This window comes from Phyllobates terribilis, unplaced genomic scaffold (genome assembly GCF_046119375.1).
Source record: "Phyllobates terribilis strain yellow unplaced genomic scaffold, ASM4611937v1 Scaffold_17__1_contigs__length_24005725, whole genome shotgun sequence".
NCBI classification, from domain to species: domain Eukaryota; kingdom Metazoa; phylum Chordata; class Amphibia; order Anura; family Dendrobatidae; genus Phyllobates; species Phyllobates terribilis.
This window is the reverse complement of record NW_027362777.1, coordinates 20,770,195-20,793,679: the sequence shown is the minus strand read 5'-3', so window position 1 is coordinate 20,793,679 and position 23,485 is coordinate 20,770,195. Positions and strand designations below refer to the sequence as shown.

The 23,485-nt window shown below is 46.7% G+C and overlaps 2 protein-coding genes across 2 annotated transcripts in view; one reads left to right on the top strand and one right to left on the bottom strand.

Annotated features, from left to right (window-relative positions):
• LOC141176136 (uncharacterized) overlaps window positions 1-23,485 on the top strand; it is a 534,162-nt gene that overhangs the window by 441,552 nt on the left and 69,125 nt on the right. The gene's annotated exons all lie outside the window — the stretch shown is intronic.
• On the bottom strand, window positions 1,269-21,782 carry LOC141176137 (uncharacterized). Its single transcript, XM_073660136.1, has 7 exons — window positions 21,690-21,782; window positions 18,896-19,041; window positions 18,587-18,766; window positions 18,380-18,503; window positions 18,199-18,296; window positions 17,910-18,000; window positions 1,269-5,573 (listed from the first exon to the last, which is right to left on the bottom strand). Exons 2-7 carry the CDS (start codon window positions 18,971-18,973, stop codon window positions 4,330-4,332), a joined length of 1,815 nt encoding a protein of 604 aa, XP_073516237.1. The 5' UTR covers window positions 18,974-19,041; window positions 21,690-21,782; the 3' UTR covers window positions 1,269-4,329.

The following is a 23,485-nucleotide window of genomic DNA, read 5'->3' as shown; positions in this document are numbered from 1 at the left end:
TAGCATCCCCATGGATACACCGGACACCCACCACCTTCCCAGAAACCAGCTGATGAGGGAGTTTGGCACTTATCAGGGTTACCAAACTTCCTGAGTCCAACAGTCCAGACACTTGCACCCCGTTTATGGACACTGAGCACACCTGAGCGCCCTCGCCATGTTGAGGAACCGCGCTACAGGCGGGGTAGGCAAAATAAGAGCAACGCTGGCCTACGTTGCAGTCCATTTGCTCAGAGTTCATGGGACACCGAGTGGCTATATGGCCAGGGGCATGACACCTCCAGCAGAGGATGGAATGGGACTGATTACCCAGCTGCGATTCAGCTGCCTCCTGGGACTTTGGATGCCAACCCAGTGAAGATTTAGTCCTCTTCTTCTGGGAGCCCTAGAAAGGTGATCTAACCCCTGCTTGACCACCCAGGAAACCCTCTACCGCCTGGTACCTCTCTACTAGGCCCACTGGGTATTCTTAATCCAAAAGGAGTCCAAAAAACAAAGTCAGACAGCTTCAAAACTGAACACAACAAAAAATAGTCTATGGCGGTAAGTAGCCGCTAGACAGGAAGAGATTCTGACAAGTCAAATAGAGTTAAAATGACAACATTTTATTGATATAAATATAAATATAAAATAAAAACATTTAAAAAATGAGGCAAGGGAAACCTCCAAAGACAGGGAATGGACACACACAAGGTACACCGCGTATGCAATAGATATAAAGTGTATGCATCAAAAATAGCGCTCTAAAATGGTTTGAGATATAAATGACCAATGTAATGGTCTGAGACTTCTATAAATCAAAATATAGCGCCAGTGCGCCCTAAAGAGCTAATTAATGGTGCATATAAGATAAATAATGAAAGTTGTATATACCAGGGTAACGCTATGAAAAAAGTGTAAAGGGCCAGTGTATTGGTCTAGAAATTCTATAGCTCAATTATAACACCCATGCAATCTAAAGATCAAATTTATACATAATTAACCAGTGAATCGTAGGTCTCACTCCACTGACAACTGCTAGAGGCTCCGAATCCTGTAGTATAAATGCAAGGGCAGGTGTAGCCACATGCTAGACCCATGTGTAAAGATAGGCAACCTGTATAATAGGACTAGGGGAGTCAGAAATAAAGCAGACATGTAGACAATGGAGAGAGAGCATGGGTGTATGGTAGCCTGCGAGGGGTATGGAGCAAGAAACGTTACTACCTGAGGTAAGAGTACTGCAACGCTGATGACCGAGGAGGGGGTCCTACCCACACCCGACGGACGCCGTTTCGCACCGTAGCTTCTTCCGGGGCGTGTCATCTACCACTGGGTATTCTGCATTTTGGAGATCTCCCTGGGCAACCCAGGACTAAATCGGCTTGGGCAGTGAGTGGATAAAGCGATCCATGACCACTCTCTCGACCATCTGGGCTAGGGAACAAGTCTGCAGCCACTTCTGTACCAGGTGCAAAAGATCAAACATTTGTGACCAAGGAGGTTTGTCCCTGTAGAAGTTCCAGAGGTGAACTTGTTGTGCCCTGACTGCCAGGGTTACGCCCAGTTGCGCCAGGCTCTCAGACTTAAGCTTGCTATACTCCTTAGTGTCCTATAGGGCCAGATCAAAATACGCCTTCTGTAGTTTCACCCGTCAGATATGGAGCTAGAACCTCTGCCCACTGCTCCGGTAGTAGTCTCTCACAGTCTGCCTCCCTCTCAAACACGGCCAGGAACATCTCGACGTCATCCCCTTGAGTCATCTTTTGCAACACTCATGGTTTTCCTCACCTGGGTCTTGTCACTTCGGCCTGGAGGTGGTGCGGCTTCTCTGATATGGACGGCCTCCGCCAGGAGCGTCATGTGTTCCTGCTGCTGTCTCTGCTGCATCTGTTGCTATTGAAGCTGGAATTGCTGTATCAACAATTTGTTGGTCTCCTGCTGAGCTTGCTGCTGATGCATATTTGCCTGCACCAGTTGCTTAATCAGCTCCTCTATGCTGCCAGACGAAACTTGCTGGCTGGCAGCCTTCACCCAGGACATATGCAGTTTTCTATAGCAGTCACACTGCCCCCCTTGGGATTCATGCCCACACTTCTAGCACCAATTTGTGAGGGGTCAACTCTGTGGTAGGCGCTGGTTCACACAGGGATGCAGTCCACAGGTTCAAACAAACTGGTGGTTTATTAAATGTCCATAAACCAGGTAGGAAACAAAAATATCTCAGCCTCTTTCAGGTTCCAAACAGAACAAAACATAAAATAACCAGTCCCTACAGCACGCCCTCAATCGTTTAAATGCAGATGCCTTTCTCTGCCTTCAGCAAGATCTGAGCAGCACATGCAAGCCTGCTCACCTTGCACAACACACACAGACAGACAGACTGAGACAGGCGCAGCCGTCTTAAATCAGACCTTCCAAGACCTGAACTGGAGGTAAGTGAGCAGCTGATCCCACCTAGCTCTTTCAGCTGTTCCGGGTACATTAAATACCTTTCAGCACTATGTGTGCTGGAGCCTGCTTTTCCGAGTCCTACATCACCAAGGCTTGGCACCTTGGGGACACATACCTCCCGTCCAAGACCTGTTCGGCTGCAACCTTACAGTATTCATGGAACGTCTTAAGCTGTTGCTCAGATTCCATCCAGATGATTAAAATATCGTCAATGTAATGGTAGTAGGCAAGAGGCCTGATGGTACATGAGGACAAGAAGTCACTTTCAAGCTTGGCCATGAAAAGATTTGCGCACTGTGGAGCCATTTTACTTCCCATTGCTGTACCAGTCTCCTGTAGATAAATGTTGTTATGAAATTCAAATAATTGTGAGTGAGGATGAATTTTGTAAGTTTCACCACAAAGGTGAAACAATCCTCCTTCTCTGTTTGCTTTCCCTCCCAGTACCTTTTCTTTCTACCACGGTTAGGTTTCTGGAAAGTTATACTTATTCCTTTTATTTTTGGTTCTCATTAGCTGGTCTTCTTTGCCCTATATGAATGGGTTTCTCACTCAGGGTTTTTCATATCTTACTTCACACTTTTCTTTCCCTTTATTGACAGTGTGTTGCGGCCTCCTCTCTGGTATGAGAAACTCCTCAAATGCCTATTTAATGGTTAGGTCCTAGGTTGTGTTTTTAGTTGTGCAGCTATGGCCTTTCTAATCTGTACAGAGACCAGTAGGGTGCAGTCGCGGCATTCTCCTCTGTGTGGGTTCTCCCGTGGCTATCAAGATGCACTTTCTAGTTAAAACATTTCCCACATTTTGAACATGAAAAAAGCTTCTCCTCTGCGTGACTTTTCTGATGTTTCTTAAGAGATGATTCCCATGTAAAATATTTCCCACACTCTGAACATGAAAAAGTTTCACCCCTGTGTGACTTTTCTGATGTGTATTAAGAGTTGATTTCCGTGTAAAATAATGTGAGTCACAACACTGCTGGAACAGCACCAACACGGGACCCGAGTATGAGTTTTTTTATTTTATCAAGGCCAAACATGAAAAAAGGGTTGTCCTAGTAGTGAACAACCCCTTTAACAAGATCCAATTTTCGGTTAAAACGTTTTCAACATTCTGAACATGAAAAAGGCTTCTCCTCTGTGTGATTTCTTTGAAGTTTATTAAGAATTGATTTCCAAGTAAAACATTTCCCACATTAAGAACAGGAAAAAAGCTTCTCACCTGTGTGACTGCTCAGTCTGGTGCTTAACAAAATTTGATTTCTGTATGAAATATTTCCTACATTCTGAACAATAACGGACGGACGGGCTTCAGCACATAACATTGATTCAGGTAATGCCATTCATTAGCTTTTATCCCTTTGTCCACGTGACATAGTGATTGCGCTTCATACTTTTTGACAGCTGTTTCTGTTCCCTATGGGCACCTTTCTACACTATTAACAATATTGGTTGTAGTTTTAAGTTCTCCATAAGGTGGCAGCATGGTCATTACACAGCACCATTCAAATTAATAGTGACAATTGCTTCACAGACATAGGTATTTTTCAATGCTATTATTAGATTCATTTTTACTTTTACATGTCATGAGATAGCAATATAGTCACATTTGTGAATAACATATTGTAAACTAGTGATTCATGATTTTTGGTGACATTGGGATATAAAAAGTTTACACATATACTGTTTAAATTGCATATTTATTAGCCCGTCCATATTTGTGAAGCACTGTGATTAGTTTTATCATGTTTTAAATAATGATTTTTTTCCAATAAAATTTGATTTTATGGTTCAAATACTCGTTTAAAGACTTTTCTTAAGGGGCTTACGTCCCGTCTGAGAAGAGGAAATGTATTCTGAACAATAAGAATATAATTTAAGAAAATAAAAAAGGCTTTTACCCTGTGTGACTTCTCTGGTGACTAAGAAGAGATGATTTATCTACAAAACATTTCCCACATTCTGAACATGAAAAAGACTTCTCCCCTGTGTGACGTCTCTGATGTTTCTTAAGAGATGATTTCCGTGTAAAATATATCCCACATTCTGAACATGAAAAAGGCTTCTCCCCTGTGTGAGTTCTCTGATGTATATTAAGATGTGATTTCTGTACAAAACTTTTCCCACAATCTGAACATGAAAAAGGCTTCTCCCCTGTGTGGGTTCTCTGGTGCTTAACAAAATCTGATTTCTGGCGAAAACATTTCCCACATTCTGAACATGAAAAAGGCTTCTCCCCTGTGTGGATTCTCTGGTGCTTAACAAAATCTGATTTCTGGTTAAAACATTTCCCACATTCTGAACATGAAAAAGGCTTCTCCCCTGTGTGAGTTCTTTGATGTGTAAAAAGAGTTGATTTATCTAGAAAACATTTTCCACATTCTGAACATGAAAAAGGCATCTTCCCTGTGTGAGTTCTCTGATGTGTATTAAGAGTTGATTTCTTTGCAAAACATTTCCCACATTCTGAACATGAAAAAGACTTCTCCCCTGTGTGAGTTCTCTGATGTGTGATGAGATGTGTTTTCTCTGTAAAAGATTTCTCACATTCTGAACATGAAAATGGCTTCTCGCTTCTGTGGATTCTCTGGTGGCTATCAAGATTTGTTTTCCATTTAAAACATTTCCCACATTCTGAACATGAAAAAGGCTTTTCCCCTGTGTGGACTCTCTGGTGATTGAGAAGAGATATATTCTTCACAAAACATTTCCCACATTCTGAACATGAAAATGGCTTCTCCCCTGTGTGAACTCTCTGGTGACTAACAAGATCTGATTTCTGGTTAAAACAACTCCCACACGAAAATCTATTATCTGCTGTGTGAATTTTTTGATGTTTAAGAAAAGACGTTTCAAGCGGAAAATGATTTCCATATTCTGAATGTGAAAATGGCTTTTTTGCTTTAGGAGCAATTCGTTTTTTAATGCTTATTTTGTGACTTTGATTTTCCTTAGTAGTCGGTAATGAATCAGAAGATAGAACCTGTTTCAAAGGATCAGATGACAGATCTTTGCTGTGAAGGTATGATGGTATATCTGGAATAATGGCATTCACTTCAATTGTATCCTGTGAGATCTCAAAATTATTTGATTTGAAAATTGAAGACGTCAGCTGTTCCTCTGATCTCCTGGTACAGACATCTGCCAAGAAGAAAGCAAATTATTATTTTTTTTAATAAAGTATCCTTGAATTTTATATTTTTGAACATTTCTACTTAAACTGTCAGTAAAAATGGCAAGTTATGCAAAAAAATTGAATTATTCACCAAGACACTGATAGTTCACAGTCTAATAGAAAACCTCATAGCATGAACCAGTAGACCGTGGTGTTCAATTGTTTGTTCATTCTGCCTCCCAAATATGGAATAAAAAGCCACAAAAGAATATTATGCAGTCAAAAATAATACCAATAAAAACTTCTATTCATCCCACAAAAAACAAGTCCCCACTCAGGTCCATCATCTGTCAATGGAAAAACAGAGGTTTCCACATTATTAGTGGCTCAAAGGCTTTTGAAAAGCAACATGGCTTCCATAAACCAATCCAGCAATATCCACTCCCCCAAAGTCAGATCTCCCCCTCACTTCTGAGCCTTGCAGTGCCCCCAAGTCACATTTAGCCTCCATGTATTTGGCATTACTATAGTGAGAAGAACCCACTTAATTGATGTTGTGTGTCTCCTTTAGCACAATATGGGCACTATGTGTTGGCCACAGCCCCACTATCAGTATTTGTTCAGGATTCGGTCAGTATTTTCTCTCCAGAGTGGGAGTCAAAACCAGGTGAGGAACAATCAGAGAAAAGGTATAATAGAATCAAGTCACCAATTCTGCATTTATCACCCACTCCTGGTTTTGGCTACCATTCCTGAGAAAATACTGACCAAATACTGATAGTGGGGCCGTGGCCTTACACCGTGGCCCAAGCCTTGAGGTCTCTGTGTAAGTCCAGATATATGTGTAGGGGTTAACTCCTTTACCCCCCCAAAGCCTGTTTTCACCTTCATGACCAGTCCAAATTTTACAATTCTGACAAGTATCACTTTATGAGGTAATAACTGTGGAACTGACAAATAAAAACTGGAAAATGCCACTGCTCCTTCACACGCGGCAAGTTCAGCCGCAGGCAAGCCACCGGCCGGGGCTCCCTGCGTGCTCATGCCGCCAGCTCCACATCCAAGTAATCAGCACTGACAGCTTCAAGCATCGGACATCAAAACGCCGACGCAACGAGTTATTGTGGACCTTCTCACATAGGTCCCGCTGCTCGTCTCTCGTGGACTGTCATTCAGGAATGTTAATGGACAGTAATTAACTTCTAACTTGCATATGTAGCACCCTGAGGACTCGGCTGCTACAGGGGTATTGCACCTCGACCCAGAGGTGTGGTATTCCACTCCCGGGTAAGGATGAAGTGTGGGACTGAGCTCAGTAGGCTGCATGCACTACATACATCCCATTTCCGGGGGACAGAACTACGGCACTCCCACCAAGTAAATGTGCAGGTACGACAGCGTCTGTCCCTGGCTGGAGTGGGAGGGGGGTGGAACATCCCAGTAGTGTAGGGGCAGATAGGGGGGAGTACTCTGGGTAAAGTTAGGAGCTCATTGGGTGCTGGTCACCTGGGCTCGGGTGTCAGAGGGAGTATAAGAGGTGGGCACCATCTTGAGACAGGGAGTTGAGCTGAGAGAGTCTTTAGGAAGAGTTCAGCCAGGAGGGCTGACAGGGAGCTGTGGCTCCGGCTGGGCCCAGCTCCAGAGCCAAGTCTGCAGAGGAGAGAGGAGAAAGAAAGGCCCAGAGTGGAAGACCAGAGGGAACCCTAAGAACCCAGAATCAGACCAAAAAGGGGTGAAGGGTTGGCGGACACGGGTACCGGAACCCGAACTGGTGGAGGCCACTTATCCTCAGCCAGGAACCGGAGGTCGTGGTCAAGATTTGCCACGACCCTCACCAAATCCACCAGAAAGGCACACCAAGTATAGGGTCAGGGAACCCAGAGGAGGTTTGACCACCAAGAGACCCGAGGGAGCCGGCCAAAGGTGGATCCCTGGTGGGAACGGCCAGAGACAGAGAGAGAGAAGGGAGCTCAGGACCACGCTCCGGAACTGCCTGGGGGTTAGCCGAGTCCAGGACCTGGTGGACGCAGCACGGCTCGGGTGGTCACTCAAGGCCAGAGTGACTGAGAGAACACCCGTGAGTAAAAACCCTGAAACTGCATCTCCTGACTCTGACTCTTCTTACTGCACCGTCACAACCCCCATCATCATCACCTGCTGCCTTGAGGCCATACCCCTCCCGTTGGGGGTTATAACATCATCGCTGCACCCATACCACCGGCCTCAGCGGACTGTTCTGCAGCGGCGGCTGCAAAGCCGCACTCAACGGGTGGCGTAGTCGACATCCAAGTTAACATCTACTGCCATAGACTGCCACTTAGTTTGACACCCTGGGCACGGACCGGGTCACCGCCACGAGACTACAACCCTCAACAGATCCGGCTCCGGGTAAGCTCCCGCGTGCGCAACGCAGCGCGACACAGGCCCAGGGGCGCGTCACATACAAGCATCGGGCAATAAAACGCTGACACAGTGAGTTATTGCGGACCTTCTTACATCGGTCCCGCTGCTCGTCTCTCGTGGACTGTCAGTCAGGAATGTTAATGGACGGTAAGTAACTTCTAACTTGCATACAAGCTCTAAACACATGGTGTGTATGGTGTATATGCAAAATCGTGCAGGTCCATGTAAACCTCATTGGTTATATATATATATATATTTTTTTTTTTTATCGGTTTATATGCAAATTTTTCTTCATTTGTGCGGTCATTGGATTGATTATATATGATATAGCATAACCAGTGAGGTATTGTTTTTTGATATACAGATTGCTATTATATGGCTATTAAACTGCATTGATGTCATTTATACAGTCTAGATTGACCAATAAGGATCAGACTGCAGGATCCTCCACAACATATACAGTACAGACCAAAAGTTTGGACACACCTTCTCATTTAAAGATTTTTCTGTATTTTCATGATTATGAAAATTGTACATTCACACTGAAGGCATCAAAACTATGAATTAACACATGTGGAATTATATACTTAACAAAAAAGTGTGAAACAACTGAAAATATGTCTTATATTCTAGGTTCTTCAAAGTAGCCACCTTTTGCTTTGATGACTGCTTTGCACACTCTTGGCATTCTCTTGATGAGCTTCAAGAGGTAGTCACTGGAAATGGTCTTCCAACAATCTTGAAGGAGTTCCCAGAGATGCTTAGCACTTGTTGGCCCTTTTGCCTTCACTCTGCGGTCCAGCTCACACCAAACCATTCAGGTCTGGTGACTGTGGAGGCCAGGTCATCTGGCGTAGCACCCCATCACTCTCCTTCTTGGTCAAATAGCCCTTACACAGCCTGGAGGTGTGTTTGGGGTCATTGTCCTGTTGAAAAATAAATGATGGTCCAACTAAACGCAAACCGGATGGAATAGCATGTTGCTGCAAGATGCTGTGGTAGCCATGCTGGTTCAGTATGCCTTCAATTTTGAATAAATTCCCAACAGTGTCACCAGCAAAGCACCCCCACACCATCACACCTCCTCCTCCATGCTTCACGGTGGGAACCAGGCATGTAGAGTCCATCCGTTCACCTTTTCTGCGTCGCACAAAGACACGGTGGTTGGAACTAAAGATCTCAAATTTGGACTCATCAGACCAAAGCACAGATTTCCACTGGTCTAATGTCTATTCCTTGTGTTCTTTAGCCCAAACAAGTCTCTTCTGCTTGTTGCCTGTCCTTAGCAGTGGTTTCCTAGCAGCTATTTTACCATGAAGGCCTGCTGCACAAAGTCTCCTCTTAACAGTTGTTGTAGAGATGTGTCTGCTGCTAGAACTCTGTGTGACATTGACCTGGTCTCTAATCTGAGCTGCTGTTGACCTGCGATTTCTGAGGCTGGTGACTCGGATAAACTTATCCTCAGAAGCAGAGGTGACTCTTGGTCTTCCTTTCCTGGGGTGGTCCTCATGTGAGCCAGTTTCTTTGTAGCGCTTGATGATTTTTGCAACTGCACTTGGGGACACATTCAAAGTTTTCCCAATTTTTCGCACTGACTGACCTTCATTTCTTAAAGTAATGATGGCCACTCATTTTTCTTTACTTAGAATTTGTATTATGGCAAGAAAAAAGCAGCTAACAGTCTATTCAGTAGGACTATCAGCTGTGTATCCACCTGACTTCTGCACAACACAACTGATGGTCCCAACCCCATTTATAAGGCAAGAAATCCCACTTATTAAACCTGACAGGGCACACCTGTGAAGTGAAAACCATTTCCGGTGACTACCTCTTGAAGCTCATCAAGAGAATGCCAAGAGTGTGCAAAGCAGTCATCAAAGCAAAAGGTGGCTACTTTGAAGAACCTAGAATATAAGACATATTTTCAGTTGTTTCACACTTTTTTGTTAAGTATATAATTCGACATGTGTTAATTCATAGTTTTGATGCCTTCAGTGTGAATGTACAATTTTCATAGTCATGAAAATACAGAAAAATCTTTAAATGAGGTGTGTCCAAACTTTTGGTTTGTACAAACTTTTGGTCTGTACTGTATACAGTGCCTACAAGTAGTATTCAACCCCCTGCAGATTTAGCTGGTTGACACATGCAGAATTAACTTGGCATTGTGACATTTGTACTGTAGATCAGCCTGGAAGTGGGAAATGCACTGCAGCAACTTTTTTTTTTTTTTTTAAAAACGTTAAAAGTTAATTCAGAGTGTCATTTATTATTCAACCCCTCAAACCACAAGAATTCTGTTTGGTCCCCCTAAAGTATTAAGAAGTAGTTCAGGCACCAAGAATAATGAACTTCACATGTGTGGATTAAAGATATCTTTTGCCAGCCTTTTCTGACTATTTAAGACCCTCCCCAAACTTGTGAACAGCACTCAGACATGGTCAACATGGGAAAGACAAAGGAGCATTCCAAGGCCATCAGAGACAAGATCGTGGAGGGTCACAAGGCAGGCAAGGGGTACAAAACCCTTTCCAAGGAGTTGGGCCTACCTGTCTCCACTGTTGGGAGCATCATCCGTAAGTGGAAGGCTTATGAAACTACTGTTAGCCTTCCACGGCCTGGACAGCCTTTGAAAGTGTCCTCCCGTGCCGAGGCCAGGCTTGTCCGAAGAGTCAAGGCTAACCCAAGGACAACAAGGAAGGAGCTCCGGGAAGATCTCATGGCAGTGGGGACAATGGTTTCAGTCAATACCATAAGCAACGTACTCCACCGCAATGGTCTCCGTTCCAGACGAGCCCGTAAGGTACCTTTACTTTCAAAGCGTCATGTCAAGGCTCGTCTACAGTTTGCTCATGATCACTTGGAGGACTCTGAGACAGACTGGTTCAAGGTTCTATGGTCTGATGAGACCAAGATCGAGATCTTTGGTGTCAACCACACACGTGACGTTTGGAGACTGGATGGCACTGCATACGACCCCAAGAATACCATCCCTACAGTCAAGCATGGTGGTGGCAGCATCATGCTGTGGGGCTGTTTCTCTGCCAAGGGGCCTGGCCATCTGGTCCGCATCCATGGGAAGATGGATAGCACGGCCTACCTGGAGATTTTGGCCAAGAACCTCCGCTCCTCCATCAAGGATCTTAAGATGGGTCGTAATTTCATCTTCCAACAAGACAACGACCCAAAGCACACAGCCAAGAAAACCAAGGCCTGGTTCAAGAGGGAAAAAGTCAAGGTGTTGGAGTGGCCTAGTCAGTCTCCTGACCTTAACCCAATTGAAAACTTGTGGAAGGAGCTCAAGAATAAAGTCCACATGAGACACCCAAAGAACCTAGATAACTTGGAGAAGATCTGCTTGGAGGAGTGGGCCAAGATAGCTCCACAGACCTGTGCCGGCCTGATCAGGTCTTATAAAAGACGATTATTAGCTGTAATTGCAAACAAGGGTTATTCCACAAAATATTAAACATAGGGGTTGTATAATAATTGACCCACACTTTTATGTTTAAAATTTAATAAAATTCAACTGAGCAACATAACTTTTTGGTTTGTAAGATTTATGCTTCTGTTCATAAAACCTACTCTCGTTTGCAGTTTGAAGGCTCTAACTTATTTGCATCTTATCAAACCAGCTAAATCTGCAGGGGGTTGAATACTACTTGTAGGCACTGTATATAGTGCATGTGGTTTACTTTCTTTTTTCATAACAATATTTACGGGTACATATATATATATATATACACACACACACACACACACACACACAGTGGGTGCGGAAAGTGTTCAGACCCTTTCCTCAGTATTGAGTAGAAGCCCCCTTTTGATGTAGTACAGCAATGAGTCTTCTCAGGAATGACACAACAAGTTTTTCACACTTGGATTTGGGGATCCTCTGTCATTCTTCCTTGCAGATCTTCTCCAGTTCCGTCAGGTTGGATGGTGTACATTGGTGGACAGCCATTTTCAGGTCTCTCCAGGGATGCTCAATTGGATTTAGGTCAGGGCTCTGGCTGAGCCAGTCAAGAATGGTCACAGAGTTGTTCTGAAGCCACTCCTTTGTTATTTTAGCTGTGTACTTAGGGTAATTGTCTTGTTGGAAGGGGAACCTTCGGCCAAGTCTGGAAGAGGTTTTCATCCAGGATATCTCTGTACTTGGCCGCATTCATGTTTCCTTCAATTGCAACCAGTCGTCCTGTCCCTGCAGCTAGAAAAACACCCCCATAACATGATGCTGCGACCACCATGTTTCACTGTTGGGATTGTATTGGGCAGGTGATGAGCAGTGCCTGGTTTTCTCCACACATACTGCTTAGAATTATCACCAAAAAGTTCTACCTTCGCCTCATCAGACCATAGAATCTTATTTCTCATAGTCTGGGATTCCTTCATGTGTTTTTGAGCAAACTCTATGCAGGATTTCATGTCTTGCACTGAGGAGAGACTTACAGTGCCTACAAGTGGTATTCAACCCCCTGCAGATTTAGCTGGTTGACACATGCGGAATTAACTTGGCATTGTGACATTTGTACTGTAGATCAGCCTGGAAGTGGGAAATGCACTGCAGCAAATATTGCTTTTTTTTTTTTTTTAACGTTAAAAGTTAATTCAGAGTGTCATTTATTATTCAACCCCTCAAACCACAAGAATTCTGTTTGGTCCCCCTAAAGTATTAAGAAGTAGTTCAGGCACCAAGAATAATGAGCTTCACATGTGTGGATTAAAGATCTCTTTTGCCAGCCTTTTGTGACTATTTAAGACCCTCCCCAAACTTGTGAACAGCACTCAGACATGGTCAACATGGGAAAGACAAAGGAGCATTCCAAGGCCATCAGAGACAAGATCGTGGAGGGTCACAAGGCTGGCAAGGGGTACAAAACCCTTTCCAAGGAGTTGGGCCTACCTGTCTCCACTGTTGGGAGCATCATCCGTAAGTGGAAGGCTTATGGTACTACTGTTAGCCTTCCACGGCCTGGACAGCCTTTGAAAGTGTCCTCCCGTGCCGAGGCCAGGCTTGTCCAAAGAGTCAAGGCTAACCCAAGGACAACAAGGAAGGAGCTCCGGGAAGATCTCATGGCAGTGGGGACATTGGTTTCAGTCAATACCATAAGTAACGTACTCCACCGCAATGGTCTCCGTTCCAGACGAGCCCGTAAGGTACCTTTACTTTCAAAGCGTCATGTCAAGGCTCGTCTACAGTTTGCTCATGATCACTTGGAGGACTCTGAGACAGACTGGTTCAAGGTTCTATGGTCAGATGAGACCAAGATCGAGATCTTTGGTGCCAACCACACACGTGACATTTGGAGACTGGATGGCACTGCATACGACCCCAAGAATACCATCCCTACAGTCAAGCATGGTGGTGGCAGCATCATGCTGTGGGGCTGTTTCTCAGCCAAGGGGCCTGGCCATCTGGTCCGCATCCATGGGAAGATGGATAGCACGGCCTACCTGGAGATTTTGGCCAAGAACCTCCGCTCCTCCATCAAGGATCTTAAGATGGGTCGTAATTTCATCTTCCAACAAGACAACGACCCAAAGCACACAGCCAAGAAAACCAAGGCCTGGTTCAAGAGGGAAAAAGTCAAGGTGTTGGAGTGGCCTAGTCAGTCTCCTGACCTTAACCCAATTGAAAACTTGTGGAAGGAGCTCAAGAATAAAGTCCACATGAGACACCCAAAGAACCTAGATAACTTGGAGAAGATCTGCATGGAGGAGTGGGCCAAGATAACTCCACAGACCTGTGCCGGCCTGATCAGGTCTTATAAAAGACGATTATTAGCTGTAATTGCAAACAAGGGTTATTCCACAAAATATTAAACATAGGGGTTGAATAATAATTGACCCACACTTTTATGTTTAAAATTTAATAAAATTCAACTGAGCAACATAACTTTTTGGTTTGTAAGATTTATGCTTCTGTTCATAAATCCTACTCTCGTTTGCAGTTTGAAGGCTCTAACTTATTTGCATCTTATCAAACCAGCTAAATCTGCAGGGGGTTGAATACTACTTGTAGGCACTGTATGTCGGTCCACTGGTGGAGGACTGCAGTGACTTTGTGAAACTTTCTCCCATCTCCCTGCTGCATCTCTGGATCTCAGACACAGTGATCTTGGGGTTTTTCTTTACCTCTCTCACCAAGGTTCTTCTCCCACGATTGCTCAGTTTGGCTGGACGGCCAGGTCTAGGAAGGCTTCTGGTGGTCCCAAACTTCTTCCATTTAAGGATTATGGAGGACATTGTGCTCTTAAGAACCTTGAGTAATGCAGAAATTCTTTCGTAACCTTAGCCAGATCTGTGCCTGCCTTGCCACGCTTCAGTATAAACAACCAAAGGTTTAGCTTTGCTTAACATGAACATCACAGCTCCAGAGCTCGTGCCTCCAGGCCCTCTCCACACTAAATGCTCTGAAAGGCCGGGAGCCCACTAGCATAAGGTATCTGATCCGATATGCTAATGACATTCAGCTCATGCTCGCTGCGAGCGGGAGTCGAATGTCAGTGCTCTGATCCTCTAGCACAGAGAGGATCGCAGCACAGCTGCGGAGGGAATGGAGAAATCAATTTCTCCAACTCCTCTGTTGCTGGTGTCGGAGGGAATCGAACTGCGCTCGGGTGATATCCGAGTGCAGTGCGATGTTTTTTCACACGCACCCAAAGTCTTATATATGTGTGTGCGATCTGAATCCAGCATGCTGCGATTTTTTTTCAGCGCGATCGTAATCTAATCGGTGCTGGAAAAAAAAACGCCACTGAGCCCACCACCGATTTTTGCAATCCGATCGGATGGCAGAGGGGGCTCTGTCCCTCTGCCTGTCTTCTAAATGCTGCGATGGATGTCAATCACAGTAATTCGGGGGTTAAAGTGCTGGGAGCGGTGCCCTGAGTGTTGGGTGTCAGCTATCAGATCAGCTGACAGCCAGTGGCGATTGTGTGTGCATAGCTCCTGGGCACACAAAATCGCCTGGACGTATACATAAGTCAAGGTCATGAAGGTGTTAAAGGGTGATGAGCAAGACAATCCCTGGGATTTGGAAAACGGAATAGATAGAGCCAAGCCTGTTTGTGGTGGCCATTTTTTGAGCTGCCAGGTGACCACGAACAGTGACCCCAATACATTGTGTCTGCAAACTATTCCAGCAAGATCTGCATTCAAATAGCTAAATGGCGCTTCTTCCCTTCTTAACCTGCCATGTGCCAGACAGTAGGGTACAACCGTATATAAGGTATTGTCAGATTCAAGAGAAGTTGGAAAATAATTTGTAAGGTCCATTTGTTTCCTATTATCCTTTGTGAAGAATTCCAAAGTTATCACCACATAAAGTGACACATGTCAGATTTGAAAAATGGGGCCTAATTAGGAAAACAAAACTGGCTGCAGGAAGGGGTTAAATCAGAGTATTTTGGACACTAACTACTATAGTCAAAACTGTGAGTATAGACAACAACACATCTACTGAAATAATCAAACTCAACAGTCTTCATCAGTAATAAATAAGTAACTAGTGGTGAATCCTCTCTGGGGTAATTGGAGTATGGGGCTCGGTGGCTCTTGGCAATCTAAAATTTCTATTTATTTTTCAAGTGATTTTCTCACTTGTCAGCACATTCTACGTACGCTGTCATTTGGCTTTGTAGTTTACAGATCTGGGCAGGTAATGGTCAGCGTCTTCTAATCCCAGGGGGTCAGTGGACCTCCCAGGTTGCAAGTTCTCTAGAAAAGGGCTTTCACTGCCCTAAGCCAAACCTGGGCAAAGTGCGGCCCGCACATCCGGCCCTCTGGCTGCTCGAGTCCAGCCCACGGACTGAAATGGCCGAGGGGCTGGAAAACAGTGGCCTACGGGACGCACCACGCCCTCCCCCACCGCCTGCTCGCCGGCCGTCTGCTGTCTCCAAACTCTCCATCCGCGCCGACTACATTGGTGGAGGAGGGGCCTTTGGCCCCTTCCTCCACAAATCAGTATGTGAAGCAGCGGAGAGGGCAACAGAGGCAGAGCGTCGGGTGAAGCGAGGTGAGCATGGGCTCTCATGCCGAGCATGGGGCAGGCCATTGGGCTCTCATGCCGAGCATGGGGAAGGCCATGGGGCTCTCATGCCGAGCATGGGGAAGGCCATGGGGCTCTCATGCTGAGCATGGGGCAGGACATGGGGCTCTCATGCCGAGCATGGGGCTCTCATGCCGAGCATGGGGCAGGCCATGGGGCTCTCATGCCGAGCATGGGGCAGGCCATGGGGCTCTCATGCCGAGCATGGGGCAGGCCATGGGGCTCTCATGCCGAGCATGGGGCAGGCCATGGGGCTCTCATGCCGAGCATGGGGCAGGCCATGGGGCTCTCATGCCGAGCATGGGGAAGGCCATGGGGCTCTCATGCCGAGCATGGGGCAGGCCATGGGGCTCTCATGCCGAGCATGGGGCAGGCCATGGGGCTCTCATGCCGAGCATGGGGCAGGCCATGGGGCTCTCATGCCGAGCATGGGGCAGGCCATGGGGCTCTCATGCCGAGCATGGGGCAGGCCATGGGGCTCTCATGCCGAGCATGGGGCAGGCCATGGGGCTCTCATGCCGAACATGGGGCAGGCCATGGGGATCTCATGCCGAGCATGGGGCAGGCCATGGGGCTCTCATGCCGAGCATAGGGCAGGCCATGAGGCTCTCATGCTGAGCATGGGGCAGGCCATGAGGCTCTCTGCTCTTTGGCTGTGCATGGGGCAGGCTATGGGGCTCTCTGGCTGTGCATGGGGCAGGCTATGGGGCTCTCTGGCTGTGCATGGGGCAGGCTATGGGGCTCTCTGGCTGTGCATGGGGCAGGCTGTGTGGGGCTCATGCTGCATATGGGCAGGCTGTGTGGAGCTCATGCTGTATATGGGGAGGCTGTGTGGGGCTCATGCTGAATATGGGCTGTGTGGGGGCTCATGCTGTATATGGGGAGGCTGTGTGGGGGCTCATGCTGTATATGGGGAGGCTGTGAGGGGGCTCATGCTGTATATGGGGAGGCTGTGAGGGGGCTCATGCTGTATATAGGGAGGCTGTGTGGGGGCTCATGTTGTATATGGGGAGGCTGTGTGGGGGCTCATGCTGTATATGGGGAGGCTGTGTGGGGGCTCATGCTGTATATGGGGAGGCTGTGTGGGGCTCATGCCGTATATGGGGAAGCTGTGTGGGGGCTCATGTTGTATATGGGGAGGCTGTGTTGAACTCATGCTGTGTATGGGGAGGCTGGGTGGGGGCTCATGCTGTATATGGGGAAGCTGTGTTGAACTCATGCTGTATATGGGGAGGCTGTGTGGGGCTCATACTGCATATGAGCAGGCTGTGTGGGGCTCATACTGCATATAAGCAGGCTGTGTGGGGCTCATGCTGTATATGGGGTGGCTGTGTGGGGCACATACTGCATATGAGCAGGCTGTGTGGGGCTCATGCTTTATTTGAGGAGGCTGTGTGGGGGCTCATGCTGTATATGGGGAGGCTGTGTGGGGGCTCATGCTGTATATGGGGAGGCTGTGTGGGGGCTCATGCTGTATATGGGGAGGCTGTGTGGGGGCTCATACGATATATAGAAGGGGCTGTATTCAGGTTTAAGTGGTATATAGTTAGAGGTCAGCATGCTTAATTCAGCTCCATATTAATGCAATTAATTAATGCAATTAATTATTAATTATATTAATATTATCATTAATATATTGATATTAATATTGAGCAGAATTAATTTCAGCCAATTGGTTCGGCCCTTCACAACAGTCACGATCTCTAATGTGGCCCCTCGGGAAAATGAATTGCCCACCCTTGCCCTAATTCATTTGAACAGTTTTTGGGTGGAGGAGAATGTTGTGGTCTAGCGGCAAAATGGTGATCACACGATTGTGATACGTCCGGACTACACCACCGATAAAGCAGCCACAGCCGCTGACTGAGAAGAATCTGTGACTTCTCTGCATTTATTGGTTACTACTCACCTGGGTAGTCATATGTAGGAATCTCCTCTTTACACCGCTCATCACCCCTCACATATGTCTCTGTAGTATTAATATGGGTCAGATCTTCACCCTGAAACAAATATTGTAAAAGTCACAGACAGATGGAGAAGTCACATCTATGATCGGCTCTAATCCTGCCATCTCCACCGTTCTCATTACACAAGTATAAAACATATAATACTGGTGGATAAAACAAGACTGAACACAAGACCTTCACAGCTATCTACACATCATAGGGGAGATCTCATGACACCTTCTCTCCATCTACCTGATGATCCTGAGGCACATTGGGACCTTCTTGTTTACAGTCCTGTGGAAGAAGAGGACGGGGACATCTCTCTGGTGTTGTCCTCTTACTGGATAGATCTGGAGGAAACACATACAGGGACTGAATTCATTCTTTACATACAGATAATTATAGGCCGTGTGTATTTAGTCCTGTCTATTACCTGGAGATGTGAGGGGCTGAGGAACCGCCATCATGACGTCCTTGTACAGATCTTTGTATCCTTCTAAATACTCCCACTCCTCCATGGAAAAATAGACAGCTACATCCTGACACCTTATAGGAACCTGACACATACAATGATACTGTCATCCCCCTGATACCTTCATAGCGTTACTGTATAATGTGCCAGCATTCCCAGCAGTGTCACCTCTCCAGTCAGCAGCTCAATCATCTTGTAGGTGAGTTCTAGGATCTTCTGGTTATTGATGTCTTCATGTATCAGGGGGTGAGGTGGAGGTCCCGTGATTGGGCTCAGGGGTCTTCCCCATCCCTCAGACACAGGGTCCTGACAGCGCTCACCAGAGGTCTTCTTCACTATTCTGTAATCCTGGTTATAGAGAGACACATTAATAAATCTCCCTCCAGACTTTTCCAGAGTCCTCACCTCTCCAGTTCTGTCCATCTGTTATTCCCATAGATAAGAATGATGTAATGTGACGTCATCAGAATCTCTCACCTCTCCAGTAACCCGGAAGAGGATCTCTAGGGTGAGGTGTAATATCCTCTCCGTCATCTTGTCTCTATCTATATCCATCCTTGATGAGTAAATCAGGAAATTCTCTTATATAGATCTTCACTGAGAGGATCTGATTTTGTAGGGACCTGAATGAGAAGATGATGAGCCGATGTAACATCATAAAAATCCTGTGTAATAATACAATTACTGGAGATAATAAGGGAAACATATGAGGAGATTTATTATTTTACAGTATTTAGTTTTCTTCTTTACATCTACTAATAAAACCTGTATATTTTAGGCCACAGACAACAAGCAGTTTCTTCCTTGGAGTTTGCATCTGAATACGTTTCTCATAGACTCATCTTCCATAAAGCTAAATGAAAAATAATTACTTCATGATGAGGACGACATCTTCATCTTCTACTATGTCTCTAGAAACATATTTAGCCAGAGTCGGTCACTGACTACATCTCCACCGGTCGTCTATATGTTTCCCGTCTTCACTGGACTGTAATTTTCTATCACGTTAGATCTCATGTTTGATTCACACTCAGAAGTTTGAGGCTTTTATAAAAGTTTGTTTGAAAAAGCATGGAGACAAGAGATATTTAATGCCAAATTCTCCATATGTATTTTTCTTTCTCTGGATATGATGGGATATTTTTTAACATTTTCATGCAGGTTTCCCTACATTGCATGAAAAACACCCCAAAAAAATAAAATTGGGGATGGAGGTACTGGGGGAACATTATACTGTGTGTGGGAACCAAGAAAGGGGCACTGTACTATGGGAGCAATACATGATTCCTGCACAAAAAATCACCTCACAATTTGTCTATCTTCAGGGTAAATCACTATCTAACCATTTGATTAGAGCTGATACTATTAAGCTAAAGTTGCTAAACAGACTTTCTTCAAATCCATAAAGGGGCACTTTTCCGTGTTTTTCATGCCAGAACTGTTGGAGGATTATTAAAGGTGATAGTTTTCCCACCAATTAGTCCCCAGCGCGACTTTTGATCACCCAGGGCAGCGCGCCGTCATCTGTGCGTCCTGCTCATCTCTTGTTGGGACCTGTAGATTATTTTTTTGTTCCTTCATTCACAGTCGTAGCCGGCAGAACTTTCTCATTTCTTTGTAGCTTCACTATACGACATCCGGCTTTTCTGTAAGGCCGTGTTCATACAGTGCAGAAATACTGTGTTTTTGGCTTTCTGCAAGATTCGCACCAAACTACAGAATAACAATCTTCTCTAATTATTGCCTCATTTTTTAGGCCTTTTCCTCCTTATTTATCACAAGGGGGCACAATTCTCATGAAATCACATCCACTTTGCTTGGACAGTTAGGCCGGTTTCACACGTCCGGATATTTCCGGTACAGGAAAAACCAGTACCGGAGATATCCGCAGCCGTGTGTGGCACACGTGTGGCAACCATGTGCTGCCCGTGTGCCGCATCAGGAGCACACATATCGGCGCTTAGGAATCAGTGTACAGTTAGCGCTGTTCCTCATCATTGTTTCCTGCTGGCGCTGTGATCAGCACCAGCAGGGACAATGATGAGAGTAGTAGCTGTAATCCATGGGACAGATCACTCCTGCAGCAAGCGGGCCCCAGAGCTGCCCTCAGCAAGTGACAGGAAACCGCTCATGAGCTCAGCGCAGCTCTGGGGCCCGCTCGCTGCAGGAGTCATTCTCTTCAGTTCCTCGGTGTGATCGGTCGCATGGATTACAGCAGGTGACACTTAGGTGAGAATATGGATTTTTTTTTTTCTATTTTTACAGGTGTAGAAACCGGGAGCAGACTACTACTCTCATCATTGTCCCTGCTGGTGTTGATCGCAGCGCCAGCAGGGACCAATGATGAGGGCAACGTCCAGCACCCCCTGGCGCTTGGGAACAGCGCTAACTGTACACTAATTCCCAACTGCCGGTATGTGTCACATGGATGGCATCCGGGTGCGGTATGTGTTTATATGGATCCTTTGACTTGAATGGAGCTGTGTGATCCGTGCTGACGGCCAAAAACGGATATGTCTACACGTGGATCACACGGACACACGCTCCGGAATGTGATTCCATGAAATATCCGCCCTCTGTGGTCTGAAGACGCTGCAGAAATCTGCGGTTTTGGTGTATTTTTTCTCTATAGGCTTCTTCTGAAAAAAAAAGCATGAAGAAAAAAACACTGTAGCATTTTTAAGTGCAGAATCAAAGCTTTTCTGTACTAATAAAAAAGCATTAAAAACGAATCTTCACATCTGCACCAAAATTGCATCAAATAAGCAGGAAAACGCATAAAAGAAACGCAGCAAATACCAATAGTCAGAGAAGATTGTTACTGCGTCGTGTGCTGCAGACATCTACAGAAAACGTGCAGAAAAGAAGCATTAAAGAAAACGCCGCACTTAATCTACATGTGAACACGGCCACAGCGTTACGCTGTTAATACATTTCTTATAAGTTTAATAGAGAAAAAATATCAATCACGCCATTTACTGATTCCCATAAAGTGAAGTGAATATTATAAGTGTAATTTATGCGCTTCACAGGGAGGAGCTACAAAGATGTCCGAGAGGGGAGTATGAGCCGGAGAACAGCGGAGACGGGACGGGACTGGACGGGACAGTCCCATAGAGTATGGGACGCTGGGAGCTGTGCCACAGAAACCGCTGAGAAATAATCATCTAATGCTGCGATTCCAGGATTATTCTAGAGGGAATCGGCTGCGATATCCCCTGTGTAATATATATCTAGTATTAATGCTCCAGTAATGGGGGTCTCCACATACCTCCACCTGCAGAGCCGCCACCACATACCTCCACCTGCAGAGCCGCCACCACATATATGGCTGCTCTGTGCGCACAGGAGCTGTGATGAGGTCACAGGAGGGGAGGAGTCAGGGGTCACATGATCAGGGGCCTCAGTGGATGCAGGACTCTGCTGTGCTGGTTGTCATGGTGCTGGATGAGCTGAAGTTTATGTGTGGGGTCAGGAGGGGTTTACAGTGTGGATGTAGCGGAGCCGTGTGTGTACGAGGCGTACGGAGCAGAGCCGCGTGTGTACGAGGTGTACGGAGCGGAGCCGCGTGTGTACGAGGTGTACGGAGCGGAGCCGCGTGTGTACGAGGTGTACGGAGCGGAGCCGCGCGTGTACGAGGCGTACGGAGCGGAGCCGCGCGTGTACGAGGCGTACGGAGCGGAGCCGCGCGTGTACGAGGCGTACGGAGCGGAACCGCGCGTGTACGAGGCGTACGGAGCGGAGCCGCGCGTGTACGAGGCGTACGGAGCGGAGCCGCGCGTGTACGAGGCGTACGGAGCGGAGCCGCGCGTGTACGAGGCGTACGGAGCGGAGCCGCGCGTGAACGAGGCGTACGGAGCGGAGCCGCGCGTGTACGAGGCGTACGGAGCGGAGCCGCGCGTGTACGAGGCGTACGGAGCGGAACCGTGTGTGTACGAGGTGTTCAGAGCGGAACCGTGTGTGTACGAGGTGTACGGAGCGGAACCGTGTGTGTACGAGGTGTACGGAGCGGAACCGTGTGTGTACGAGGTGTACTGAGCGGAACCGTGTGTGTACGAGGTGTACTGAGCGGAACCGTGTGTGTACGAGGTGTACTGAGCAGAACCGTGTGTGTACGAGGTGTACTGAGCGAAGCCGGGCCTGTACGAGGTGTACTGAGCGGAGCAGCGCGTGTACGAGGTGTACTGAGCGGAGCCACGCGTGTACGAGGTGTACTGAGCGGAGCCGCGCGTGTACGAGGCGTACGGAGAGGAGCCGAGTGTGTACGAGGCATTCGGAGCGGAGCCGCGTGTGTACGAGGTGTACGGAGCGAAACTGCGTGTGTACGAGGCATGCGGAGCGGAACCGTGTGCGTATGAGGTGTACGGAGCGGAGCCACGCGTGTCCCCGCTTTCCCCCACATTTCCCAGAATAATGCAAAGTCACGTCCAATTATTATGGGATTCAATAGGTCCTTAACGACCGCCACTTCATGAGATGTGGTGCCACAGTCCGTGTTTACATCCACCGGGGCCATTGGCCCAGGAATTAGTCCATGAGGGAGTGTGGCCCTTATCAGGGTCTCCAAACTTCCTGAGTCCAATAGTCCAGAGACTTGTGCCCCCTTTACTGACACTGAGCATGCCTGAGGGCCCTTGCCATGTTGAGAAAACGCGCCGCAGGCGGGGTAGGCAAAATAAGAGCAACGTCGGCCCATGTTGCAGTCCATTGGCTCAGAGTTTACGGAACACCGGGCGGCAGTATGGCCAGGGGTATGACATCTCCAACACACTATATTATGGGGTGGGACGTTGGGCAGCAACTCAGACCCCTCCTGAACTCTATGACGCCCCCCAGGTGTGGCGCTAGCTACCTTCTTTTGGTTGTCCGCTGCCTTTTGAGAACCCCAGTATTGAGAGGCTACGACCCCTTGTTTTTCCAACGGACTCTCAACCGCCTGGTATCTTTCCACCAACCCCACCAAGTCATCGGCATTATGGGGATCTCCCTGGGCAACCCAGGATTTCACCAACTTCGGAAGAGAGTGTATAAAACTGTCTATAATGACCTTCTCCACCATCTGTGCTG

What these genes read in the sequence shown, in the direction of transcription:
- LOC141176137 (XM_073660136.1), bottom strand. Translation starts at nt 18,973, where the DNA reads ATGGATATAGATAGAGACAAGATGACGGAGAGGATATTACACCTCACC. An exon ending in TTGAGCTGCTGACTGGAGAG is followed by an intron (nt 18,504 to 18,586) that starts GTGACACTGCTG and finishes TGTATGTGTCAG; the next exon opens with GTTCCTATAAGGTGTCAGGA. An exon ending in TCCTACATATGACTACCCAG is followed by an intron (nt 5,574 to 17,909) that starts GTGAGTAGTAAC and finishes TCTTCTTGGCAG; the next exon opens with ATGTCTGTACCAGGAGATCA.